The sequence below is a fragment of the Drosophila obscura genome, unplaced genomic scaffold (genome assembly GCF_018151105.1).
Source record: "Drosophila obscura isolate BZ-5 IFL unplaced genomic scaffold, ASM1815110v1 contig_200, whole genome shotgun sequence".
NCBI classification, from domain to species: domain Eukaryota; kingdom Metazoa; phylum Arthropoda; class Insecta; order Diptera; family Drosophilidae; genus Drosophila; species Drosophila obscura.
In genome coordinates this window covers 4,550,002-4,575,842 of record NW_024542791.1, presented here as the reverse complement: position 1 = coordinate 4,575,842, position 25,841 = coordinate 4,550,002, and the positions used below count along the sequence as shown (strand labels likewise).

At 42.6% G+C, this 25,841-nt stretch overlaps 1 protein-coding gene across 2 annotated transcripts in view; it reads left to right on the top strand.

The window, feature by feature from the left end:
* Nucleotides 1-20,727, top strand: part of LOC111076860 (insulin-like growth factor-binding protein complex acid labile subunit) — a 50,724-nt gene extending 29,997 nt beyond the window's left edge. Inside the window, exons 4-15 of one of the 2 annotated variants that reach the window (XM_022370890.2) lie at nucleotides 11,648-11,780; nucleotides 13,248-13,448; nucleotides 14,816-14,943; nucleotides 15,875-16,018; nucleotides 16,086-16,190; nucleotides 16,263-16,389; nucleotides 16,489-16,685; nucleotides 16,745-16,900; nucleotides 17,685-17,831; nucleotides 18,242-18,404; nucleotides 18,546-18,677; nucleotides 19,957-20,727. In XM_022370890.2, the coding sequence (XP_022226582.2) occupies nucleotides 11,648-11,780; nucleotides 13,248-13,448; nucleotides 14,816-14,943; nucleotides 15,875-16,018; nucleotides 16,086-16,190; nucleotides 16,263-16,389; nucleotides 16,489-16,685; nucleotides 16,745-16,900; nucleotides 17,685-17,831; nucleotides 18,242-18,404; nucleotides 18,546-18,677; nucleotides 19,957-20,642 (2,319 nt within the window). In that variant the 3' untranslated portion in view covers nucleotides 20,643-20,727. Of the gene's footprint in view, nucleotides 1-11,647; nucleotides 11,781-13,247; nucleotides 13,449-14,815; nucleotides 14,944-15,874; nucleotides 16,019-16,085; nucleotides 16,191-16,262; nucleotides 16,390-16,488; nucleotides 16,686-16,744; nucleotides 16,901-17,684; nucleotides 17,832-18,241; nucleotides 18,405-18,545; nucleotides 18,678-19,944 lie in introns of both variants that reach the window. The other variant, XM_022370882.2, reaches the window with a different exon arrangement.
* Nucleotides 20,728-25,841: the final 5,114 nt, after the last annotated feature.

Sequence of the window (25,841 nt, the reverse complement as noted above, 5' to 3'; positions counted from 1 at the left end):
CTTAATCTATAAAAAACCGACTCCCACTTATGTATGTACATATGTATGTGTGTGTGTGTGTGTAGGCAGGCGTTAGGGCGCAGCTCAAATCCTAACATCCTCCACAGGATTTGGGCAAAACTGTTGCGTTGGTTGCTGCTCGTTTTCGGTTTCTCAGAACAGTGCATTAGAGGTATTAACTTGAAAGACACACCAATTGCCTTTACATGTACACATGTATAGATTTTCAGACGATATTTTGCGACATGTGTCAGCCACAAAGGTGAGGCAATTACCTAAGACTGACATTTAGGCTGTCTTTTGGTGCCTTAGAGCCTGCATCACAGCCTTCGGGAACTGCTCGTAATGCCATTTGTATTACCATTTAAATTGTTTACACCACACTTATCCAATTTTTCGCTCTATCAGCCCCCAAATATTAACTTTCAATTACAAAATGACAAAATCATGTTGCCCAAGCAAGAACGACATCTCCGCCGGATACGTTCACTCGTGCGTGTGGGCGCAGACATCGTCGAATATAAACGATTTGGCGGGGGCAAAAGATCCACTAGCTACAATAAGCACATCAAAGGGAAACTTAATAAAGAAATCCAATATTTTACGGAATAAAAATATTAAGTGTCCTTGAAGCTAGTTGATTTAAGTCCTTACTAAACCTCAGCCTTAACATACGAATCAGAAACACTGTCATATATGTTTATTTAGCCTAACTAACTCAGTCTGCTCTCTGATTGGGAAGTCACTCATAATTAGCGCAGCAAAATCATGTATTTATTTATACTTAATGGAGTACAATGATATATCGATATAGAAAACACTCTTATTAGGGTTCAATAAAGATGTTCACCTAAGATGGAAGTTGGTGACATAAATATAAAGATATGTCATCAGGCCAAAGAAATAGTTTAAGTATTAAATAAGTGTCCAAGGCTGAAAAAAAAGATAATTTAATCCATTGGCTTATTTTGTATAACAATATTATGTACTGGACCGAAATTAAATCTCAGTTTAAGCAAGCTACCACTCATGAACGTATTCCACAAAGCGAGCTTTCACTGTATTCAGCAGCCCACCCACAGCCGCTTGGCAAACAGTTTGACAAGTGCCTCTAAATGTCTAATCAAATATGAGAACGCAATGCGTGGAAGTGTCATCTGTTTTCCGTATTTTCGTGCGTCAAGTGCCTGAACAAACAGAATTTAAGACGACAGACTCCAAACCGGGCCCACGCATCGTATGCGCATTGCATAAGCGTCAAAGTAAATTTTGTAGAATTCCGCTTGAATTGCGCTCTGATGATGACAACGAACGGGAATAGTAACGAAAGACAGAGACTGGGAAAACAACCAAAATTGCCTACATTAGAACGAAGATTTTAATACCCTTGCAGAGATAGTTTTAGTTTTTAAAAACATTAGGTTTAAGTAATAGTTTGCTTACAATCAGACAGGCAAATGGCGTAACAGACGGTTATTTTTTGTAGGATGTTTTATTGATCCTTTATTGCCCGCACTTAAGGCTTTTGGAAAAACTTTTGCTTAGAGTTACGAAAATCTACACAAAATCATAAAACTTTCCGAAAGTGTATAAAGTGGGTTTGCTTTACAGAAGTTACAGTGCGGAACAGGGCAGAAAAAGTCCTGTCTGAGTCGGTTACAGCGCAAATCGGTAAATTGCAAAAACATGTTGCCACTCCTGGAGGAGGGGACAACCGGGTGAGAGCGTTGATTGTATTTTGGTTGTCAGAGACGTTGCCGTTGCCGTCGCTGTTCCCATTGCCTTTGAATGACTGATGAATGAGTGGAAGTGCAGTACCCCAGAGTGTAAGACTTTGAGTATATGAGGTTTACGTCGACGTGGAAGTAAGAAAGGCATGCAAACAATGCCGCTAAAGTGAAGAAAGATAGAGACAGACACCAAACGACTGAGAGTGAGAAGGTGAGTCGCTAAATGGACAAATGGAGAGAGGGACAGAGTGTCCCTGGTGCCCCTGGGGAGCGTGGGCGAGTCTAAATTCAGGGATTTCTCACGTGTTTCTTGCTCTTAATCTTTGGAATGCCTTTTTTGCTAATTGGAAAATATTTACCAGCATGAGAATGATAAATTAGTCTGCAGAAAAGGCTCATAAAACTGATTGAAGAAAGCGTTTAGCACATAACGTGCGGCAAAGTATGTACAACCATCGACTACCTCATCTATTAAGTGCCTGCTACTAATTTTAAACAAATAACGCATATAACAGTGCTCTTCCCATACAATGCACTCACACATTGAAAATGCACCCATTACCCCGGCCCGGCCATGTGCCTGGCACTGAGCGGCCAAAGCATCCCATAAATAATTTCGTTTTGAGCGTCGACTAAATTGAATTTTTAATCATTATGCGAACAGCAACCCCATACCCCCACCCCACACCATTCCTCGTAAAAGTCGCCCCCCTGTGTATTTGTGTGTGTGAGTGAGCGAGGAAAAGAGTCATAAAATGAAATTATACGCATATATCAGGACATTTCGCTCAAGAAATCTGCAGTGCAAAAGGAACAGAAAAAGAAGAGACTAGAAATGTAGTTTTTAATTAAAACGAGAAGCTAGTTAAGGGCAAAGTTCATAGCCAGCCAACGGGAAACTGTTAACACTTTCCCCAAGTTTCCATCAGTTTCAAGAAAACTAACTTATTTGGCTGAGATGGTCTTTAAAGAGGTGTTCTTTGGATCTTTGGGTGTTTAGTCGTTAGTCTGGCGCCTGGGGCGCTATGCTCCCTCTGTTACAGCGTCTGTCTGAGATTGCAACAGCCAAACGCAGAATGAACAATGGCGGTGGAGGATTTTTGTTTAAGCCCTTAAGCTTTAAATGCGCGCTTTGACACACACACACACACACACAAACCCATTCACTCATAGGAAAACGTAGAAGCACGCAGACACCAGCATTATTGGCATACCGCAGACACCACATGGCGTATGAGCAACGTACTGCCATCTACCATTTACCAGGCCGCGTCAGCCTTTAGCCTCAGCATCAGCTTATCTGTCCAGCTGCACAACGACTAATAAATGTCTGTAAATTAGTTATCAAAGTTCCAGGGGTATGGTGGGTATGTGAATGCGGAAGAACCATCTCCGCTTAATCATAAACCCATCTTAATTAATACGATGCCAGCGAAGCCCGCATTATGTCTGGCCACATTCAAAATGGCAGCTTAGACTTGATTAATTTTTGCAGCACTGCGGCAAAAAGATTACTTTCTATGAGCTAATCATGAGGTGCAAGAGGGGAAATCCTTACAGATTTTCGCTACAATTCAATAAATTGAACAGAAAATATCTAATACTTAAATTGAAATTAATTGCTCCATATTTTGCACTCATCGAACAGTTTCAGAAATTAGGCCCGCATTGAATGTTTTATTATCGCCTGTCAGTGAAAAAAGACAGTGAAACGTCAATTTTGTGCCATTAATCATTTGCGCTGCGATAATTTATGCAGAGCTCAAACCATAAATGGCCCTGGTTTTTGGAATGCCAGAGAATGATAGGACCGCAGCTTCATTGCTGTTCCATTATCCCCAACAATTTGGTTGAATTGAATTGGACATTTCCCTCCTTTTGCCTGTCAAAATGCTCATTAATTTATTCAATTTTCCTCGCACTTCCATGATGGATATTTTGGTCAAAAAACTAAATAAAGTTTTTGTGGAGCTCATGGCATTTTGCCATAAATTTGCATTCATCAATTTGTTACCTCACTCTAGCTTTTTCCGCTCATTAGCATCACTGAAGCGACGTCTTCCCCATTACACTTTTTACTCAAACTGCTGCGAAAGGAACACATTGTTCCATGTCTTCTATGCTCTTCCAGCTCCTGTGAATGGCATCGCTAATTTATCAATGACAGCGACTGTGTAAATATTCTGTTAGGCTAAGCAATAATTTGCTCCTTCTGTGGCCCCAGGGCCAAAGAGTTGAAAAGAGGCCAAGGCTTGTGGCTGGCAACATTGTGTCATAGTTTAATATTTATAACAAAGCTGCCAGAAGGCCACTGGGACGTATTTGGCTTTGACCGACAGCCTGTCGTTGAATTCGGAGGCTTTTTAATTACATTTCCAACTGCATGAATCTGAAACGAGTGGAGCCGTTCTGGCCGTTCAAATATTTGACGCATAACATTTTTACGAGGCATTTTTCCATTAAGATCTCTTCTCTTTCCTTTTGCAAGTATGTGCGTGTGTCCCCCACGTATTGACTTTTAAACACATCAACCGCAAATACCGCATCTGATATGTAGGAAAACTCAATCAAACTGTTAATCGACTTGTGGGCCCTGACAAACAGACTCCAGTTCCAAGCCCATCGTCAACTTCAGCCTCAAACCTCCATCCTCCCTATCCCCATCCACATCCAACCCTATACCCTGGCAGTCGTGCGTGGATGGATGCCTCTTACCCTTTTGATTGTTTTTTTTCATGAATTTCCAACCATAAAATGTCAATAATATGTTTGCCATTGGCACTGGGACCCCCGCTCTGAAAAATTCTCGTGTGAAATGTATTTGCAGTGCATTCGAGGGTTGCCCTCCTCTCAATTTCATCGAGCAGCCATCCGACCTCCATCCTCATAGCACTCGACCTGTTCAATATCAATAGGCAATAATAAATATTGAAACGTGTGGCGATGGAATTGAACAGTTCAATTCGTTTCGGAGTATTGCCCAAAAGAGTGTCCTGATGATAGCCCCTGATTTGATGAAGTTTAAACAAGCCAATTCCATTAGCAACCCAATACAAAAATCCTGTTTTGATTCATTCCGACCTTGACACAAAAATATTTCGCCAGATCTGTTGTCTCAACTTCAATTGTTGGGATTCGGAGAGAGAGAGAGAGCTCTGCAATCGATACTCTCAGCAACTGTCGCCATATCGTGTTCACATCTTTCAGTTGTCCTCAATGCATCCACAAAGGGATATTTATTTTATAATGCTCTTTAAGGAGGGTATTATTGTTCGCCCTGGTATCTTTTCAATCCAGTGAAAGGAGAATTTCTGACAACAAAGTTTTACGAAATCTTGTGCTATGCTCCACTTCATATGTCAAACAAAACACATATAAACATACATATCTTGCCATAGTAATAACATCTACTAAAGTGTATTTAAATCTTCGGTTGTCAGGGCTATTCTTACTTCTTTGTTTTCCCATTCAGATGAAAGCTCAGATGTCTCCTCAAAGCTCTTCAGGCACAATCCCAATGGAGTCAACTTAAAGTCTGTGATTTAATTGGAATGACTTGGCGTCTCGAATAAGTTAAATTAAACGAATATAATGAAGAGGCTGGTCTGTGGGTGCAAGAGGGTAAATGTGTGCTGGTGCTCGAGGAGACTTGCGGTGAAAAGATAGACGACCAACCAGACCAGGCTTCGCACGTGCTACAAGGGAAGGTACTGGGCTACACCACCTTCTTTCACAAAAATATATAATGCTATATAGCCACAGCCTCTGTCTCTGTCTCTGCCACTGCTTTTGCCCTTGTGTCTCCTTGAGATGATGCCAGAAGTGGCAGCAACAATGTGGCATTTTTGTGGCCCCTCCTTCTGTGTGTGTGTGTTGGCCAAATGAACAAGCGGAAACAATTAGCGTTGTAGCATTATTTGTAACATGCTGTTTGGCTGGGAGAATTTCTGTATCTCTGTGTCCCTCCTCGCTGTCCATCAGTCTGTAATTAAGAGTCTCATTAAAAAATGATAAATTTAAATGGAAACATCTTCCACAATGCCCCGCTCGTCGGGCAGACCAGACAGTCTCAAGTGCACTTTGAGACACTCGGGGGAGCAGCTTAATTGAAAAATTTGCCTTTGTAAATTTAAAGCCAGCGCAAAGTTTACGCCAACAAAACTCAAACAGAGTTTGAACAAAATCAAAGCGAAAATAAAAGTAAAAACCAATAGGAAATCAAAAAGGGAAAACTATATGGGGGAGATTCTTTGTAATCGACAAATTGCCGCCTTTAACCCTTGCCAAGCCGGACTTTGTCTGACTGAAAAATCTAAAAGTTTTGTAAAGAGTTTTTCCCGACAGTGTTTAGCTTCTACTGGAAATTGTTGTATTGGGAAAGTTTTCCGGATTTTGGTCAGAAAATGGTTCGGACAAAAATCTGCTGTCGTCAGATAATCCCTGAGTACACTTTAAACTCGGACTCTCTGTCTTCGATGGGAAGCCAAGCAACGTAAGGTTTAAGTCCATTTTCGAAATTACCTGGTTAATGCAATCCAATAAAAATAAATTCCGCATTGTGTCCGCTGTCAGATCGAGTGGCATTAAACTGCATTTAAAATTAAAGCCCTCACACACAAAGTGTATTAAAATAAATCACTGAAATGTGAATGGAAATTGTTCGGCCAGACATGGCCAGGTGGTGGTGGTCGAGAATAATTGAAAGTTAAGCCTGTAAAAGAGTACTTTAACTCGATCATCGTCCTGTTAGTTTCCTTAAGCTTGGATCTCCAGCTTAATCCACCTCCTTTCGTTAGTATTTCTTCATTTCTTTGGCATTTGCAATTCAATTAAGAAGATACTAAAAAAAGAGAGAGACGGATCCAAAGACAATGGCCACTCGGGCTGCTCGGACCAAGCGGGCGTGAAGCGTTAAAAATGCAATCAAAAGGCAGACAAAAGGAGCTGTAACTGTGACCATGACCAGACACAGGTATTTTGCGACGAACCCAAAGCCGGACAGGTGCTGTCTCTGGCCTGACAGCCAAAGAAAACCGCGACCAAGGCGATGACGATGTCGTTTCTGGGACGGCGGTCAGTTGAAAGTTAATATCTGGTTGCCAGTTGGGTTGGGGGGCAACTGAAACTCAAGACTCAAGAGTGGAAGTTGAAGTGAAGGGTTCTTGGAATCTGGCGTTTTTTTTTTTGCTGTCTGTATAGTAGCTGGCCACACGCACAGTTTTGGAGGCTGGTGAAAGGTAAGTCCACGAATAAATTGGAATCAATACTGCCTTCGGAAACAGAGGGACCTCTCCCCATGTTGATAGTGGTCTAGGTGTATGTGTATGTGTGAGACACTAATCCCTGTTTTGGGCATCATTGCCTCAAAAGATTGCTGCTCATTTGCCGTGCCTAATTGGCCAATGTCAGCTTAATGTCCTCCCCTCAGCCTCAGCTACTGTTTCTGCTCCTTCTTCCGCTTCGCCACACTTCCGCCTGGGACGAGCACACACACACACACAAACACACACGCACGCATACACAGGAGGAGAGACAAGCCCTCTGTGGGCTTTGTGGGTGTGGCCAAAACTAATCGCATTGACCAAATGACCCAAAAAACAAGCGACAAAATCTGCAGCTGATTGCACACACCACACCCACACTCAGCCAGAGGTTATACTGGCAATTTTATATAAATTTCCCCTTGTCCAACACGAGCAAAATTACATGAAAATTCTCACATTTGAGTGTGAAAATAAGTCAAGAAAAATAGAAGGACGTGCCAGTTGTTTGTAGACAACAATTACAGCAACAGCAATTGGACACGTGTGCGGGGGATACAGATGTATTTATAAACGACAATTTTGTTTTCTCATGTAAATCCTCCCCCAAGGAAAGTCATCGTGGCTTAAAGCTCTTTGGTGCCCTGTAAGTTGTGGCTTGCTGGAGCTTAGCCTTATGGGGAACTGCCATGCAATGGCCAGCACGTGGCATTTTCGGACTCGACCTGCGCCTGATCCCAGGCTATTTCTGTATGGCCTCCTCTTGATAGCGGACCATTTTTGCTCTGCCTGCTTCTGATCCCTGTTCATCGTTGCTTCTCCCAATCGCATGCACTGCACGTTCTGCAACTAATCGCTCAAGTCTTTTTTATGCCTTGGGTGTTCGAGGCCCAAGGAGCAGTTTCGTGACCATGCTGCATTGTTTACATCTTCCCGACTCCGATTCCTTCCATAGCCAGGCATAACCACGCGTCGCCGCCACTTTCCTCAATCCGAGCAGCTTACAGATAGCCTCAGGACTTGCATTTTTGCCTCACTGGAAATTGATAAAAATGTTTGTCCAGAGCTGAGCGGCATGTAAGGATTCCAAATTGCTTAATTTAGGACAAGAGGAAAAGCAAAAACAGAGGAAGCAAATGGTTTATGATTATTAAGTGCTGAATATTCAAGAGAAATACATACATATATTGAGGGGGGAATGTCTTTGGCTCTTTTTACCCTTTCTTTTCCGTTAACGTTTATTTTGTTTTACTATTCATGCATTATTTTCTTCGAAAATATATACGAGCCAATCTGTTTTGATAAATTGCCTTAATATTAAACTTTTACACAACTTTTGGTGTGAGTTCAACAGTTGTCGGCTTTGTGAGTACCTAGACATGGCCCTGTCTGATGAATGCCATAATTTGACAGCTATGTATATCGAAACACTATCCGACACGCCTGAGAACCATAAATAAACCCTCTGGTCAAAAAATATACCATCGGTTAACCCTCTGGTAAAAATATCAAAAAATTGTTACATGAAATATTCGCAGGCTTTAAAATAATTTGGTGGCACATTAAACACCGACCGACAGCAAAATAAAATAACAAAAAAAAACAAATCTGCAGTCAGAAAAAAAAACGCATGTATTATATTGTAATATAACTTCTCGAGCGTAAATCTAATTTATCAATTTGTGCGAACCAAAAAAAAATAAAAATATGGCATGCCGTCCGAAATATTTTTTTGTTACGAACATTTTCGGGGCAAAAATTCGGTTGGCCAATAAATTGTATGTATATGACCTGCGATTCTTGCCGTTCATTGCCAGCTATATATACAGTATATATGTATGTGTGTTTGTGTATACATACGTGTGGTACATATAAAACGTGCCCCGGGCCTTGCAGTAATTGGCAATAAATGTGTTCATGAATTTTAATGCTGCCCCACGTCGGTCAGCGTCGAAAGGCGCAAATCGACCACGCCCACACCGCCACCAACCAGCATAATTCATAATATTATGCCAGATGTTGCGCCCACTCCGTTTTATTCAGTTTTGTTTTATTCTTTTCGGGGGGCTTAGCCTTTTGGCAGGAATTTAACGTAATTTGATTTTGCTGCTCCCTTGGCAAATATTGAGATTTATTTGGTTTTGAATCGAGACTCGCGTCCATTGTTTCCAGAGAAAAGGCATTAAATTTAACACAATTCGGAGTGACCAGCAAATGAATACCGCAACAAATCAGAGTTTAGGCGTGAGTGTAACTGGAGACGGAGTAGTCAGGGCTTCCAACCACTTCCGCTTTGGCTTAGGCCAAAGGATGAGGATGAGTGGCAATGGGGGGTCTTGGTTCTGAGCAACTTTCGTTTGATTTATCATATTCAATTACAAAAGTAGCGAACGTATTAAATGCCACATCCGTTGAGTGTCCCAGGAGGCGTATGAGTAATTTTGTACTCATTCTACTCGGTATCTTTTCTCGGATTGCTTCCGCTGCTGTTCTGTTCTTCTCTGTTCTGTTCTGTTCTGTTTATCTTCGGAGTGGGCAACGGGCCAAACAAATTTGCCAATGTTTAAATAGGGAAAGGCATGGCATGGCATGGCATGGCATACGCTGAAAGCTGATATCAACAACTACTTTAGATCCCTATGTTGGTTCCGCTCTTCTCGCTCCCACCGCCAGAACTTTCAGTAGCTTCGCGTGCGCCATGTGCAGGCCCGGCAAAAGTTTACCAAAGTCCAAATGGAGCGTGTAGGACGGCAGCTGGTGGCCGGAGGAGAGTGCTGTTGGTAGAGTGCTCTCTTGGTCTTTGGCTAACGACTCTGACAGATGCTGATTTCTGGGCTATCCATCTTTGGCAGACTAAATTGCTCAGATTTGATAGAGGTTTGAGTATTGGTAGTTTGTAGTATTGGTTTAAAGGATGATAACAAATCACAAGTTAAGCCTTTTTCCGCATGTACATTTATGCATATTCTTAAATAACTCTTTTTTTATATTTTTTCACATTTGCTCTTAGTTTCCCTTTTTAAATGCACTTTTTGGAAGTTTCTTCTGAGTTATGTGCCATGTTAAATTGAGTGTGAGTGTGAGAGAATAAAGAGTTGGAAATGTGCAGCAGGAACTTTTTCACCCGGAAGCCGCTTTGAGTGGAAGGAAAACTGTCCTCCAAGCGGCAGCGGCTGTCGCAATTTTTCACTTTTACCGCAGCAACTTTGCAGAAATATTACTCAACTGCGCCCAACGGCAATATCCTGACAACAAATCCGGGGAAGCACAATGCATAAGGTGCCGACGATGAGCCGGCAACTTGACAGTTGCTGCCAGCCAGACAACTCTTTTTCTTCCGGGCACTCTTGTTTCCCTTCGGGCCCCGGGTTGTTCCTGCGTTATGCCCAAATATGTGAGATGAAAAATATGCTGCACATAAATCCTGCGGCTTTCGCATGTAACCGAGAAACGTCTGCAAGAAATCCAACGGCTCCAAGCCTGAGAATATTCTTGCCGAAATTTAATTTTCGAATGCACTCGCAGGTCGTGGCTTTTAGGCAAATTGAAAACTGGTTAACTCTGGTGCCAGTTACGTGGCTTTCTTTTATAATTTTGGATTTTTTGTTGGTGTTTTTTTTTTCATCTCGCCCTCTTGCTCTCTCGCCTTTGCTGTTTTCTAAACCACAATGTGCTGCGGCTAATTTATGCAGCACGTTGGACTGCATCAGGACCACAGGACCCAACCAGACCCGACCAGCGCCACAGTTTATCGTTGGCCGCGGTGCGCACAAGTGTCCTAGTGCCGAGCACCGACCACAAATCACCGAGGTCAACATGGCGTATACGCAATGCACACATGCAAACAAAGCGAAACTATGTAACAAAACCACAGAACTTACTGTTTTCAAATAGAAACCAAAAAAAAAAATATAATGGAAGAAGAACTACAGCAACAAAAGCAGCTGAGACCATGTCAACATGTGACACACCACGTTGATTTCAATTTGAATGGCTCTTTTGGATTGGTGTGAGGTGAAAGCGGAGTACGCACAAACACACCTACATACATATATGTATTTATATATATATATAAATATTTATGTTGATTTGCTGTTCCAACGGATTCAGAAATGCGCAGCCTTCACATAAATCTCTCAATTTTTTACCACATTTTTTTCTGGGAGAGGTGTCCTTTATCTTAATAAATAGAGCTACGTTTTTCAAAGGATTTATCACAGTACGTAGTTCAAAGAGATTTCAGAGCTATCTAAAATGTACATATGTACATACATACATATACGCTTATATATTTAATTGTAACAAGATTACCACTTGCCGTAATTGGAAGCAAGAACGAAAGAGGTGAAAAGTTAAATTAGTTCTGCGAGACTTTCAATCACCTGGCAAAGCAATTAAAATGGGTTCGATTTGTGAACGCTTCGTTAAAGTTTCAGGAATGGCAACTCTTGCCCCATCAGGGCAGCTTAAAATATTCATTGCATAGGTATAGGTATAGGCTATGGGTATGGGCTAGAAAGGCTGCCACAAAAGGCAAACGCCACTAATTGCATTCACTAACCACAGAAATGAAATAACTTTTTCAGTTTTTTTTCTCAAACCATCTCCATCTCCACTTTTCTCTTTCCCTCTTTCTCGATGGCGTGTCTCCTGCAGATGCTTTTGAAGTGGCTGCTGTTCAGCCTGTGCATAATGCCGGCCATGTTCAGCAATACGAGAAGGAAGTGCCCCGTTGAATGCCAATGCAGCATGGATGACTTGGATCGTTATCAGGCCATCTGCACAAAAGGTAAGTGGCGCAATAAATGCAAAACCCAGAACGCAGAACCCAGAACCGATAAGGGGAAATGCTTGCAAATTATGCACAAAGAATGAGGTGAGCCAAAGCAACGTCGGCTACAGTCTGGCTTTGCAGAGTGTGTCCCAGTTGGGTACCATCATAATTACACATCCACTTCGATTTGTGTAAATGCTGTGCACACACGCAACTCCTAGAGCGCCACTCCCGCCGACACTCCCGCCGATGTCCAGGACATTACTTTTAAAGCTAACCCATTCATTTCCTTAAATGTCTGACAATTTCAATTTGTTCAACTGTCATTTGCCGTCGTCGCTGTGGCTGGTGCGAGTTTCCAGCCAAAGTGTTCGTATTTTTTCCCCTCCTACTGGCCATCTTCTATGCTTTGGCTCCCCTCTTCCTTTGGCAAACACACATTCAGAAAAATACCATCTACGAAAATCTATAATTTCAATTTAACGCTTGTTTGGTTAGCACACATATTGTAAGTCCTTGAGTCGCTTTGAATGGGGAATATCTTACTTCGTTTTAATTTTATTTCCGTAGTTTTTTACATTGGTTTTTGTATTAAAGATGTGTAAAATAATAAATTCAAAATGCAAAAGAGTTTTAAAACTAAGTTTTTCTATAGCTATACTAGACTAATGAGCAACCCAATATTGTACTATAACAAAAAACTTACCAAAAAAAAAATATAAATAAAAATAGTAATACAACGCGAAAAATGAAATAAAACTGAGAGCGCGTTAAAATATGTTACAATCAGCGTTAATGTTTTTGCATTTTTATGAAAATTCCCGCTGCGTGCTCCGCCATTATAAAACAGATCCAACAACAAGTACAGTACAATGAGCGCATTATAATGCAACTTCACCCTTAGACGTACACATACATATGCATACATATATATATAAATATATATGTAGGTACACACAGCCATACATTCATCCATGGAAAATGCATAAAGCCCAGATCTGAAGCACTATTCTGTGGCACACAATGGAAAGTAAGCGAAAACTAAAAAATTGTGCTGCATACAAATGTTTGGGGGGGAGAGGACTACGACCACGACCAGGACCAGAGCAGGCCAGTAGGAATCGCTAATGGTAACTGGGATCCGTTTAGTTGGCAGTACGAGTATTTGTTGTATGTATATACTCGGAAAATTGTAAATAGATTCCGACTGGCTGTTGCTGGCTGGCTGGCTGGCTGGCTGACATTCTGCCAGGGCATGCTCGACATTGTTGGGATTTTCATACAAAAGAACTGTGGCTGGACTATAGGTAGTACATGCAATTAATGATCTTGTTGGCATTGTCAGGAGCCACTATTGTAGCCAAGCCACGTAGAAGGTCCCCCATTTTATAGCCGTGGGCACAATGGAATTAGTTCAAGTATCATTGTCCAAACCACTCGACCTCGACCACCACTAACTTTTAATGCTATTCTGTTTTACAGGTGGCCTCAACTCTCTGCTGTCCTCCAATGAGCTGGACATTGACGTGAAAGTCATTATCATACGAGGGCCGAGGAACTCTATTACGATTGGACCCGCTTTGCGTCAGTTCATGAAGCTGGAGATCCTGCGCATCACGGACTCCAATCTACCGGCCATTGGGGCCGAGTCGTTCTGGGGCCTCAAATATCTGCGGATATTAGGTGAGTAATCAATCGCTTTACGATGCTGAGCTCTTAAAAGCGCCTTAATAAACATAAATCAAAAGGCGGCAGCGATTTCAATTTAAGCAGCTGCGCGTAGTTAAAACCCAACCCACTGATATGCAAATAATATGGTAACAATCAAAAGGCGAGGGCAGGCCAGCCATCCAGAACAGAGATCGGGATGCGGTTGTCCTGCAGCCTCGTAAAACGTGAACGCAAACGCAAACGCAAATAAAGGAGCGAAAACGTTAAATGAGCATACCAGCGGCAGGCCAGGACATTGCAGGATAGCGCTGAATTGTACCTTATTTAGGAGTCTGTGGAATTTTATAACAACTTTATGCAAGATTACTAATTATTATCAGTAATATAACCAGATGGCAATCAATTAAACCCACAAATGTTGAAAAATATGTATAAACAATTTATTTTATAGTTTTCTTGAAATTTTTATAAGTCAACTTTACTTACAATCAATTCCCATTCCGTAAGGGCATCCAAACTTCTCCATTTGACAACCAGAACGTTGTTGTCTTGTCAATAAAATTGAAATTGATGCGCCAAACAGCAAAAAGCGCCCCAAAAATAAAATAAGATTGGGCAAACGAACGAAGGGAGCAAAAATAAAAAAAAAATCAAGTGTAAAGCCAACGAAAGCATTGGCCCGATATCGGTCGGGGCTTTAAACTTGTTTATTTGTGCTTTATGTGCGGGCCCCCCGCGGACGGTTTACAACTCCAGTTCCGTTCCAGTGGCAGTTGGCCCCTCTCCATTCGGGCCAGAAACAGATACCCGGTCCCCAATTATTTACATGCTCTGATCTTATTTTTTTCCCTGTTCGCATTGGCGTTTCATTCGCTTGTCAGAAGTTACACATGCCACAAAAAGCAAATTTCAACTGCAGTTGGGACTTGTGTGTTTTTTTTTTTTTGGAAGCAAGCTAAAAGCAGCAAGACAATTGGCATATTCTTTTTCCTTTCGCTTTTGCTTTGGCTCTCCGCTTTCCCCTATTTATATTTAAATTAATTTTGCCAAATGTTTAGGCGAGGCGTGGCAGCCAGCTCTTTCCCTTTGAGACAGTCATGGCCATGTTGCCTAGACAATGGGGCGTATGTACAATGTGTTTTATGTGCGGCATTAGCGAGCGGAAATACTTTTGGCGGTTCCAGCTTTAGTCTTTAATCTCTGTCTGCACACACGTAGACATAAATATTTGTGGAATATGGTTTCTGTTACATAATTTACATATTTTAAAAAATTTTTTTTTGCATATTTTTCATGTGGAATATTGTTATATTGCCGTGCGCCCCTACGAACGAATAAAAACAACAATTACCATCATCATCATTCGCTGTCACGTGCAGATCTGTCCAAGAACAATATTACCAACATCACGGAGAACAACTTTCGGGGCCAGGATAATCTCATTGAATTGGATTTATCGAAGAATAAAATTTTACGCATGGCCAGTTCAACGTTTCGTCATTTGACGGTGAGTACAAGGGAGGGGAAAATGTATGGATGACATGACCGATAGCTTTTTGTTTGTTTGTTTTCAACTTAATTATGGGTCTACTGGATGAGTTTGTCGCCTGGTATAATCAGCATTTAAAATTGGCCGTCCTGAGTGCTTAAAGCTATCTGGAATGAACAGAGTAGAACTCTGTAGTGCTTCAGAGTGAAGATCATTGTGAAGTATATGTGGAGTATATTAGCTCCTTACCTTGCATCTATTCTGTATGCAAATATTATCCGATCGAGACGATGTCTGAGTATAGTCGAATAGTCCCCTTACAGCTTTTTCCTTGCACTTGAATTCTGGCTACATATTTGTCCATTCCATGTTATCCCAGAAAAAGCAACTTGCAGTCTTAGGACCAAGTTTAATCTCAAAGATGATTGCAATTTTTGCACGAGTACATTTTGTGCTTCACTTTTCCATTTCTGGCAGCCTTGTAATAAATTTTATGGAATTTTTAATAGCAAACCGAAATGGGTTACCTACTTTTTGGTGCAAAAAAATGAACAGTTCTTACGTGCTTGAATTTAAGTTCTCCTTGCGGCCCCAGCATCCAGCGGAAGTGCCAGTGCACCAAAAGTTAGTTTCGTTGTCTTCAATTTGCTTTCGATTTTGTTTTCCACTGCACTCTAGCGACTTCCTGCTCCTCCTACTACATCCTCCACCCGCCATCCTCTGTCCTCCTACTGCTGTTGTTGTTGTTGCTGTTGCTGCTGCTGCAGTTTCAACTTTTTTGGCAGTTTCCGGAGCCCGCACGGAGACCCTGACCGGGGAATGTTTGCCTGATTTATGAATTATTAGCTACAGTCCTGTACTTGATCATAAAGTATTATTAATTTAGTGCGTGCCATAATAAACTTTATGAATTTGCCAAACTCTTTGCTTTGCTTTGCTTTTCGCCCAGGATCTGCGCCGTCTTAATTTGGCCGATAACTCAATCGTGGAGCTCGTGCAGCGCAATTTCTTCATGCTGAGCAGACTCAAGTACCTGGACCTGAGCGGAAATCCGCTCCAGGATTTACAGCCGGATGTATTCCGCGATGTGTCGGTGAGTGTTTTCATACAGCAGCAACACCATTCCGTCCTTCTCATTGTATTCTGTATCTCCTCTACAGGATCTGAAAGTACTCAAATGCCGAAATTGTCAGTTGAAAAAAATCAATCCACAGCTGTACAATTTATTGCCGCTTTTAAGCGAATTGGATTTGGGACGCAACGAGGTTTGTCGCCAGCTTAAGAGTCTCGCCTTCACCCAAGTATTTTTTCCAATTATTTTTATTTTTTGCTTGCAGTTCAAGTTCCTCGAGAAGGATGAATTCCGAGATGTGAAACGTCTCAACAAAGTTCTGCTCGACGGCAATCAATTGTCTGTGGTCGTGGACCAACTCTTTCGCATGCAGAAAAGTCTTAATCATTTGGGTAAGCCATAGAAATTATACATACACTCTTAAAAACTCTCAATTGACCGCAATTTTCCTTTGCCCCTTTTTTCTATGTTCTTTTGCGAACCCTTTTTAGATTTATCGTACAATCGCTTGGCCAAAGTGCCCAATGATTCGTTTTTGCAGCTGACCAATTTAACATTTCTGGACTTATCCTACAACAAATTGGTGCGTCTGGAGCCGCAATCTGTGAGGGGTCTGAGCAATCTATTGACGCTGAATATTAGTGGAAATGTTCTGATGGATCTAATGGAAATGCGCGATACTTTTGAAGTGGGTTCCCAAATAGCTTCGCAAATTTTTCCCTCTCTTAAATGTGCTCTTCTTTCCAGCTCATTCCCCAACTTACACATTTGGCCATTGCGGATATGGGTGCATTGCCTGTTGGCCTTCTTACGCCCTTCAGGCAGCTGCGCTATCTGAATATCTCTGGAAATTCTTTGGACAACATGGCACTGCAAGTCATCGATCCTTGTCGAGACCTGGAGGTAAGTCCTGGTGCACACACCAACATCTCCTCTCTCTCTCTACACAAAGATCTATTGTTATTTCTGGCCAATTTGTAGAATATTTCACCGCTTGCCATAGCCAATGTAAAGCATTGTGACAGCAGGATAGCACGGGACCCTTCAGCCATTACTATTTGCAGTTTTCGTTAGCGTTTGCCATTTCTGTTTATACATTTCTGACAACAAGCCAAACCCGTGGCTTTATTTCGTTGCAGAGATACGACCATCCCTCCGTCAGTCGGATGTGATGTCCTTGCACGTGCCCCACGTCACTCCGGCTGCCTCTCACTGGCTCCTCTATCTCACTGTTGCAAGAAGCACTCATCTTGTGGATTGTTTTCGTTTCAGCGCTGGAGGTGGCGTGGGGTCTCTGCCACCATTGAATTTTCTGTTATTGTTGCCGTGGACTATGGCAAATTTATTGTCCTGCAACAACAATCATTTTATAGCCATTAAGCCTTTCATTTTAATTGAATTTAATTGTGTATACACTTCACTTCGGCAAATTTTGTGCCCCTACAAAAATACCCAAATTGTTTTTGCCCAATTCCAAGGACTCCTGTGTTTCCGTCCGTCTGTATCCAGCTCCATAGCTAATTGTCATTTCAGAAGCTGGCTCTTACCATAAAGATTAAACTCTACTTTTGCAACCAACTGTCTGTATATCTCTCTTTGTCTCTCTGCTTGCCTTCTTGTAATGCACTTTTAATTGAACTTTTGTGGCCATTTTCCATACCCTTATCCGTATCCGTATCTTCCACAGTATTTGGATTTATCCCGAAATCAATTATACGGCATAAATGAGGACACTGCGCTACGGATTCAAGGCATACGCAATGTGCGACTCGACAACAATCCTTTGATATGCGATGAATGTCACATGGGAAAATTAATAAATGTCGTTCGGCAAGTAAGTGAAATTCAAAATGGAAATAAAATAAACGCCGACTGCTGCATCGAGAGGCGTGCAGAAGTCCGTTTCACTGAAAATTTCAATTAGTTTTCAAAGCCGACGCTGATTGATGATGCCTTGCAGTGCTTCGTGCCACCATAAGGCGTGTGCTACCCGATACGTTTTCCACCGAAGGTTCCGTTAGTAAAACACATCCCATTTTTATGTACTTTAAACCAAGCGACTTTCCCTTGAGCAACAGAAACCCAATCCTATTGGATTTATCTGTGAATGCGACTGCCAAAATATACTGACAGTTAAGCTGCATCGGTAGAAAACGCATCGTGTAACAGAAGCTTTATTACAAGAACCAAAGCTGACTCTGACTGTGTTTTCGGTTCTCTGTTTTTCCTTACTTTTCCGTGTAGCTGCAGTGGAAATGGGACACATATCCAATTTGCTTCCTGCCCAAAAGTTTGCGAGGCGCTGAAATAAATAATTTGGACATTGGCGGGCTGCACACGTGCCTGGATTACATCAGCGATGAGGAACAGAATGCGGCCAGCACTTCGTATAATTTTCTTGAGCACGGTAAGCCACAGGGAAGAGATACCCAAAATAATATAGAAATAGTTAATGGGGTGACTGGGGATCAGTGGCAAGGACACTTGCAATTAAAATACGTGCCAGCACCTGAATTTCTCTTTAATCTTTATCGTTTTTTCAAACCAGGCGGCCTCAATACTCTGGCCATTTTGGGTGGCATCATCTTTGTGCTAATTGCCGTCATTATACTGTCGCTGGTGGCCTGCTTCTCCAAGAATCGAGCCCGCTACTACACCAGGGAGGATCATCTGAATGGCAGTAAGTAGACATAGACATAGACTGAGATTAGCAGCTTCCATTCCGTTTTAATTACAACTGAAGAGGGGTGAAAGTAACGGGCAATTTGCCAGGTCTAGGTGCAGGTCCAGGCGAGGCGTCGAAATAAAAACTGGCCAAAGACATCCGGCAATTTATGTGCCCTTGCAGGCAGCTACTTGCACGCGCATGATTCACCAAATTAAAAAAGGAAAAAGTCGCCGCACTTAATTAATTACAAGAACGTGCTTCATTATGCTGAGTCCTTAGAGCCAGTACCCGAACCCTTACCCACTCCCTGCGCGACCTAATTGAGGAATAAATAAATTTCACACTGACCAACCAGGACCCCCAGGTGGGAAGCTCACCTGAAACTGGCCCAGGGGCTCTGCCATTCAGCAGAGCGTACTCCTGGGTAAACGCTAGAGAGGGAGTCCAGAAAAAACAAAAGCAAACTTCTGAATTTACGCAATTGTAGCATTTCTGCACAAACAATAAAATGGCCTTAGAGGCTGTCGCCTCTCCAAACAGAAACTTTTTGCCACACACAAAAATTCGATTCCCACGATAAACGAACTCTGCCCGGCGAGAGCCAGTGAGAAAACGGACAAAAAAGAATACGAAAATTTTTTCAGCTGACAGAAGGAAAAAAATACGCTCGAACCCAACCACCCACAGGGTTGTTGTTCCTAGAGCTGAGCAAAAAGTGGGTGAAACTGTGACTTTATCCCATGGATACCAGCGGAAGGATACTCCTTTTAAAGCTAAGTAAATGTGGGTAAGAGCTGTGGCTTTAGCCAGTTAGATTGAGAACTCTCAATGCAAAACAAAAAATAGTCAAATAAAGTCTACACAATTGTGTTTTTAGAGTCAAGACTCTTTCTTAAGGCTGTCCAATGTCAATTGAGATATTTCTCTATGATATGTACCATGAGAGTAAACTGTGAATTAGGCAGTGATACGGAAACTTCTCACTCTCCTCTCTCTCGGAACTTTACTTTCTCGATTAAAAACCCGCCAGCAGATACTTCCACAGACTAAAGCTAAGGTCTTTGTTAGCTAGTTATGAAAGTGCAATTGAGAACGTATCTCCGTTGAAACTCACCCATAAATATGCCAGCGCCGGAGAGCTCGGAAATTTCAGCATAAAGAGTAAAAAACTGTGCCTTGGGGCGGCCTATGCTCCAAAACAAAGACATTCTGCATTATTCAGTGACTACTGCTATCGCTGATACTCATTTGTTTTTTCGCATTTCCTTTTTCCCTTTTGTATACTCCTCAGGCGAGAGCAAGTGCTTGGAAAAGAATTTGGAGGCGACCACAATTACAACGCTGGGCAATGGCAGTTCACCCACAACAACAACCACACTGACCCTGGCCACATCCCCATCCCCAGCCACTGGAACAGCAGCAACAGCAGTAGCAGCAGCAGCACCAGGAGGAGGAGGAACAGTATCTGGACCATTAGCAAAAACCAATGGACATGGAGTGAGTCCAAGTCCTGGCAATGGCAGCACGCCAGCCCATGTAGCTGCCTCAGGCTCCGGCGAAGACAAGGGCAAGGAAATCAACTTTACTTTTCCCATTGATGATCGCGTCTGTACCATCGACGAACTGATGCTGCCACCGGCGCCTCCACCACCAGCCGCGTATCAGCACCACCCGAGCATGGGCAGTCTGATGTACAGTGTGTCCCATTCACCGGGCAGCGGACCCGCTGGAACAGCCACCACCATGGCCGCTGTGGCAGCTGCAGCAACTGTCATTCCACCGGGTGCACCCTCCCCAATGCCAACATCCATGCCCACTCCAGCCGAGGCTGTGGTTGTGGTACTGCCTCCGCCGCCGCCGCCTCCACAGCTCCAACACCACCATCAGCTGGAAGGGAGCCTGGCCAGCCTACGTGAGGTGCAGCAGCAGCTGGTCCATTTAAGCAGCACTCTGGAGCCGCTGGTCAGCGTTAACTGACCCAGGGGCTTAGCCACGGCCGCCTCCGTCTCGACCGCAGCATCGGGGGCATCAGTAGCATCCGCGGGCAAGTTTGCCAAGCAAACAATAAGCACGACACCGACGTAAGCCGCATCCGAACATCCGAGCATCCGCACAGCTGAACAGTTGCACGGTGGCACTGCAGACGGGGCGTATAATTAATGACAGTGCGACAGCATTGTTTTTGGGGTCAAATTGAAGTGCAGTAATTAGGATTTGAGTTCGCAATTAAGTGCATTAATCATTCGGTAAGTTGCGACAGCTCTTCATCATCATCCGTTGGACTCTCCCCCACACACACCACACCACACCACACCACACACTCTACGATCATACTGCCATTTTCACAATTAACAACTTTAACAGGAGTTTCACTAAGATACTTGTAATTTAATTTTAAAAACATTTTTTATATGCTCGTCTGTATATAAAATTGGTCTAAATTTAAGCAAAAACCCCAAGATGAAACCCAGTTTAAAATTAATTTCACACATTTCAAATGTGATAAATCCAAGTATAATCTGTAAATAATTATTAAGCAAGATAAACCCGAAAAAAAACTGAATGTGTTATCCCTAAGACAGAAGACAGGAAGGAGTACAATTTGTATATTTGGCCAATGCGATTCAAAATTGAGCAGCCGCTGTTTGAGAATTTAAACGTAAAAAAAAAAAAACTAAAATCAGTATGATAAAATAGCACGTAGTTAGTGGCATAGATTTCCCAGACACATACTTACATATATAAATTTAGTATCTAAGAACAGGCCCGCATTAACGTTAAATCCCATACAAAATGTCTCCATTAAGCAGAAATTTAAAATCAGTTGAAGGTCCCCAGTAGAAAACCAAACGATTTTTGTGTTCCCTAAGAATTTTGGCATTTTTTATATAATCTTAAGTCAGAAAATTGTATTTATTTTACACAGCAATATCCGAATCCATAATAAAGTGTGACTGTTTATGAAAGCAAAAAAAAAATACGAAAAAAAAAACGCGAACTCGTTTTTCTAAAATCAAAGCAAAGAGAATGGAATGAAAACCTTAGCAAGCAATTTATTTAATAAAAATGCACATATACCGCATTGCATTCTTGCATCATTTGCGGTTCTTGGGGCGTCGCCACTTGGCCGCACTTCCTGCCTCGGTTCGTGCGCCCGCCACACACACACTTCCCTACCTATCTATCTTGGCCCATTGTGTGGCAGCTGAAATTATGTTGGTAACATGTCGCTGAGCATGTGCTGTGTCTGTGCCACCCTTCCGGATGGCGTGGTGCTGCCAACCCCAATCGGATGGCGCTTCCTAAGCGACCGCAAGGACGACACCAAAGCTGAAACCAAACTCGACGCAAATGAAAATTGCTTCCGTTTCCGCTGTGGCTGGGATACGGCACTCGGATTGCTATTGTTGCTGATTGCATTGTGAACAAGCTGCCACAGCGAATCGCTTTGATTTAGCACTAACTAAGGAATAATTTTTAGAATCTGTGCATTCTAGGAGCTCTCATCAAAGTGCGTTATAATAAATGATTGGGAATATCTCTCCGTTCAGGCTTCAATTATGCAAAGCAACCTTATTGATCGAACGTCGTTTTTTTTGCATTATGTGGCGCTGTGAAAAATTGCCAGCCATTCGTTTGCCGAATCATGAATCTTATAGACAATGTCCAGCCCAAGCTCTCCCGTTTCCCATATATTGGCTGGGAAAACATTTGAATTTATGCATGAGCCATGTAAAGGCTCTCGAATGCCGTTCGGTGTTTTGTTGCTGCATTGAAAATGCATTGGAAATGGCACAGCAGGAGAGGGGCAGTGCTGTATGGAGCCCAAGTGGATGCAAATTGAGCAATGCGGTTGGAGCTCTTGAGATTGCACATCAATATTGCTACACTTGACACATGGCGAGGACCCAGGACCATCCGAATGAGTGGCGGCCCATCCGGCACTGATTAACATTTGAAGTGTGCCATTCGTGCGGAAGAGTTATAGAAAAATGTACCAAATTGCCTTTGCAGATGCGACTCCACAAAATTCGAATTTTCGACTATTTTTCTCATCTTCTTTTAATTTGGTGCAGCCACTCGAGTCAGCCACTTGCAGCGGCCCCCAGATGAAATTGCTCATACGCAGCAGCGTCTGTCCGTGCAGTTTGGTTATAAAAATCTTTACAGCCCACCCACTTACAAGCAATTGATGGAGAAAATGGCAAAAACTTGGCTCCCATCTGGTTGCCTTCGATTGATTTCCTACTTTAATGCACAGAAGCTTCTTCAGGCTGCCTCAGCTTTGTTCCTGCTGTCGAGGATATAAAATTTGTTCAAACTCCTTGCCTTGCCTTTTTATTACTTTTTCCTCTGGTCTCTGGCCCGGTGGATACATATGTACATATGTCTGTGTGTGTGGATGCAACAGTTGCGGTTCAGTGTGTAAATTTAATCAGGCAGCTTACTCAACTTTGGTGCACTGCAGCAGGAGCGGGCATCCCTGTCTCCCGCTTTATTGGTTTAGTTAGGAGGGTTGAAAAATGTCGAAATTAAATTAAATGCACTTTTGGCAGCGGAGGTTAAACTAGTAAAGCTCATTTAAGGTAAGCTTTTATTTAGTTGGGTTACTGAAATGGTGAGCATATTGGGTTCATGATCGTGCCCCATGAGTTTATTCAGTTTAAGTGCCTCATGTGGGATACTTACTATACAAACCTACTATCAATATTATCCGTACTTAAATCGGATATTTAAAACTGACAAAGTCTTGGAAGATTGAGATAACAAAAACCATAGTTTATTCCATTATTTGCTGGAATACTTCGATATTTACATCATACATATTAAATCAATCCGTTTTGTGTTGACTTAAGTTGAATCAATCACTGTTTGCCTCAACTATTAAAGCGTTCTTGCCAGTATTTGTTGCATGACAAATCGTTTAGAGGCAATGACAGGCAATGTCTTCAGCCAGGGCAATGTCAAGGCACGCATTTGTCAGTACTAATTGCTTTTCAAAGCATTTGTAAATGTTGCACAGCATGGAGCCAACGAAAAACCATTAGGCCGTAACCTCTGACAGCTACACAAAAAAAAAGCACAGGCACAGAAAAGAGCTGCGAAAACCTCATGTGCATAGAGAGAGAGAGAGAGAGAGAGCAAATGAACAATTTGAATAGTCCACGGGGTATTGGCAGAGGAGAGCAACGAATTGGCAAAGATTTCTGCAACGCTTCGACACGTGTGACATGCATGCTGAGATATGTCAGGACACGATTTTTATTATGGCAGAGCCGATGCTACCGCTACCTCCTGCCAGTTGCCAGTCGCCAGCTGGCTGCCTGCTGCCATCAACCAACACTCTGGGCAATAGAAAAACAAAATTTGAAATCGAAAAGTCTTTTTTTGTGGTTCTGGACAAATGCAAAACTATGCACAGCAAACGGAAATCAACAAAAAATTCCAACTCTTCATGGGGACTGTGGCAGTACCCCGGGCGTTTTGGAGACGAAAAAATAAAAGTACAGGGGGCCAGGAGCAGCAGCAGCTGCAATCCAGATCTGCAGTATAGCCAATTAAAGCTTCTTTGGATCCGACAATGTTGTTTAAATCGACTTGAGTGAAAGTTATTTCAAGACTTATTACCGCTCAATTTATTTCGCATTCACTTGCTTTCTGGGCGAAATTATGCTTCGGGAACATCACTAAAATTCTGTGTCTTGGCCATCAAAATTTAGATAGCACTCACAGTTTGTTTTCGCCAAATTGCCGGCTATATATCTCCACCGACAGTACAGCCAAAACGGTCCCCTGGGTGTTATCATAAAGTTTTCTAAATGCATAAATTGTTGGTTTCTGGCCGACAATTCCTGGGCCGGAAAAGTTTCAATAATTTAAACGCAACACGTATATATCATGGCTACTCCTTAAACATTGGCTAATTTGATGGCACTGTGTGGCAAAGTTTGGGCATTTGCCATAATCGCTGTGGCAAGCATAAATCCGTACGGGTCTACGGTAAGTGAAAGGCATAAATATCCGATATGAGGTAGATATATCAAGGCATCCACGGGCCACGGCCTGCCTCCCCTTACCAGCTTCATGCTCTAGCTCAGACAGAAGAGCGTATTACCCGCTGTGTTGGCTTCCCAGATTTATGATGAGACAAAGTTGCGCACGTGTGTGACTCCATTAAATCTCTTAATAGGATAATGCGGCTTAGAAAAATATTGTTGGAGCGCAACAAAAAAAAAGTTATATTGTCAAATTTATGTGACACCCGCTGACAGGAAAATGCAAATTTAAAAAGGGAAGTGCTTTAAAGTGAAAGCCAGAGCCGGAGCCAAAAAGAGGCCCCTTCTGTGCGTTATTTTTCCGTATGTGATAAATGAAGTTGAAGCCTCGACTGCAGAGCACACAGAGCGACGCTGTGGCAGCCCTAAACACGTGCTGGCAGGGCAGCAAATATGGAGAGGAGGCGAGCACTCTGGATGCATGTACCTGTTAGCATCTACCACCGGGGCTCCATGGTATAACAATACGGATGAGCGAACTTAAGCACGCAGCTTTGTGTATTGAACATGTCATCGGCAAAATTTGTGTCAAAAACCCAGCAGCAAATACCTGCATTGGATGGCCAGCACAGGTACAGCTCGTACCTCTTGCAGCCCTTGTTGCATGGCGGCCGGTGCTTCTATTTTCACAATATTTTCAGTTATGCTGCTGCTGTTGCTGCACCGCTCTTACGGTGTTTCCCCCCCCCTCCCACCACAACTGCAGTGCAACATGGCTTGCCACTTTCCGATGACCTCGCCTCGCCTTGTCTGGCTTTGGGTCTGGTTCTGGTTCCGGGCTTGGTCCTGGCTGGGCTCTGGTCTAGATCCGGGCACGGTTCTGTCCGGGACTATACATCAATTTAACAAGCAAGCATGCACATGGGAAATTAGCTAGCAATAACGCTCTTTTTCGGTTCGGAAAACTACGAAAACTGAGCTTATAACACGTGGATACCAAAACCCACATCCCAACAAAAGCAGCCGATGGAATTTTTACAAACATTTTCTTGTTGCCGCCGCTGCTGCTGCACATAGTTCTTTTGGGGTCTTTTGCATACTGAGCATCTGATCAACTTACGAAGACATTTTAAATGAAATATGTGCGAGGAAAAACAATAAAGGATGGATACACTCCTGG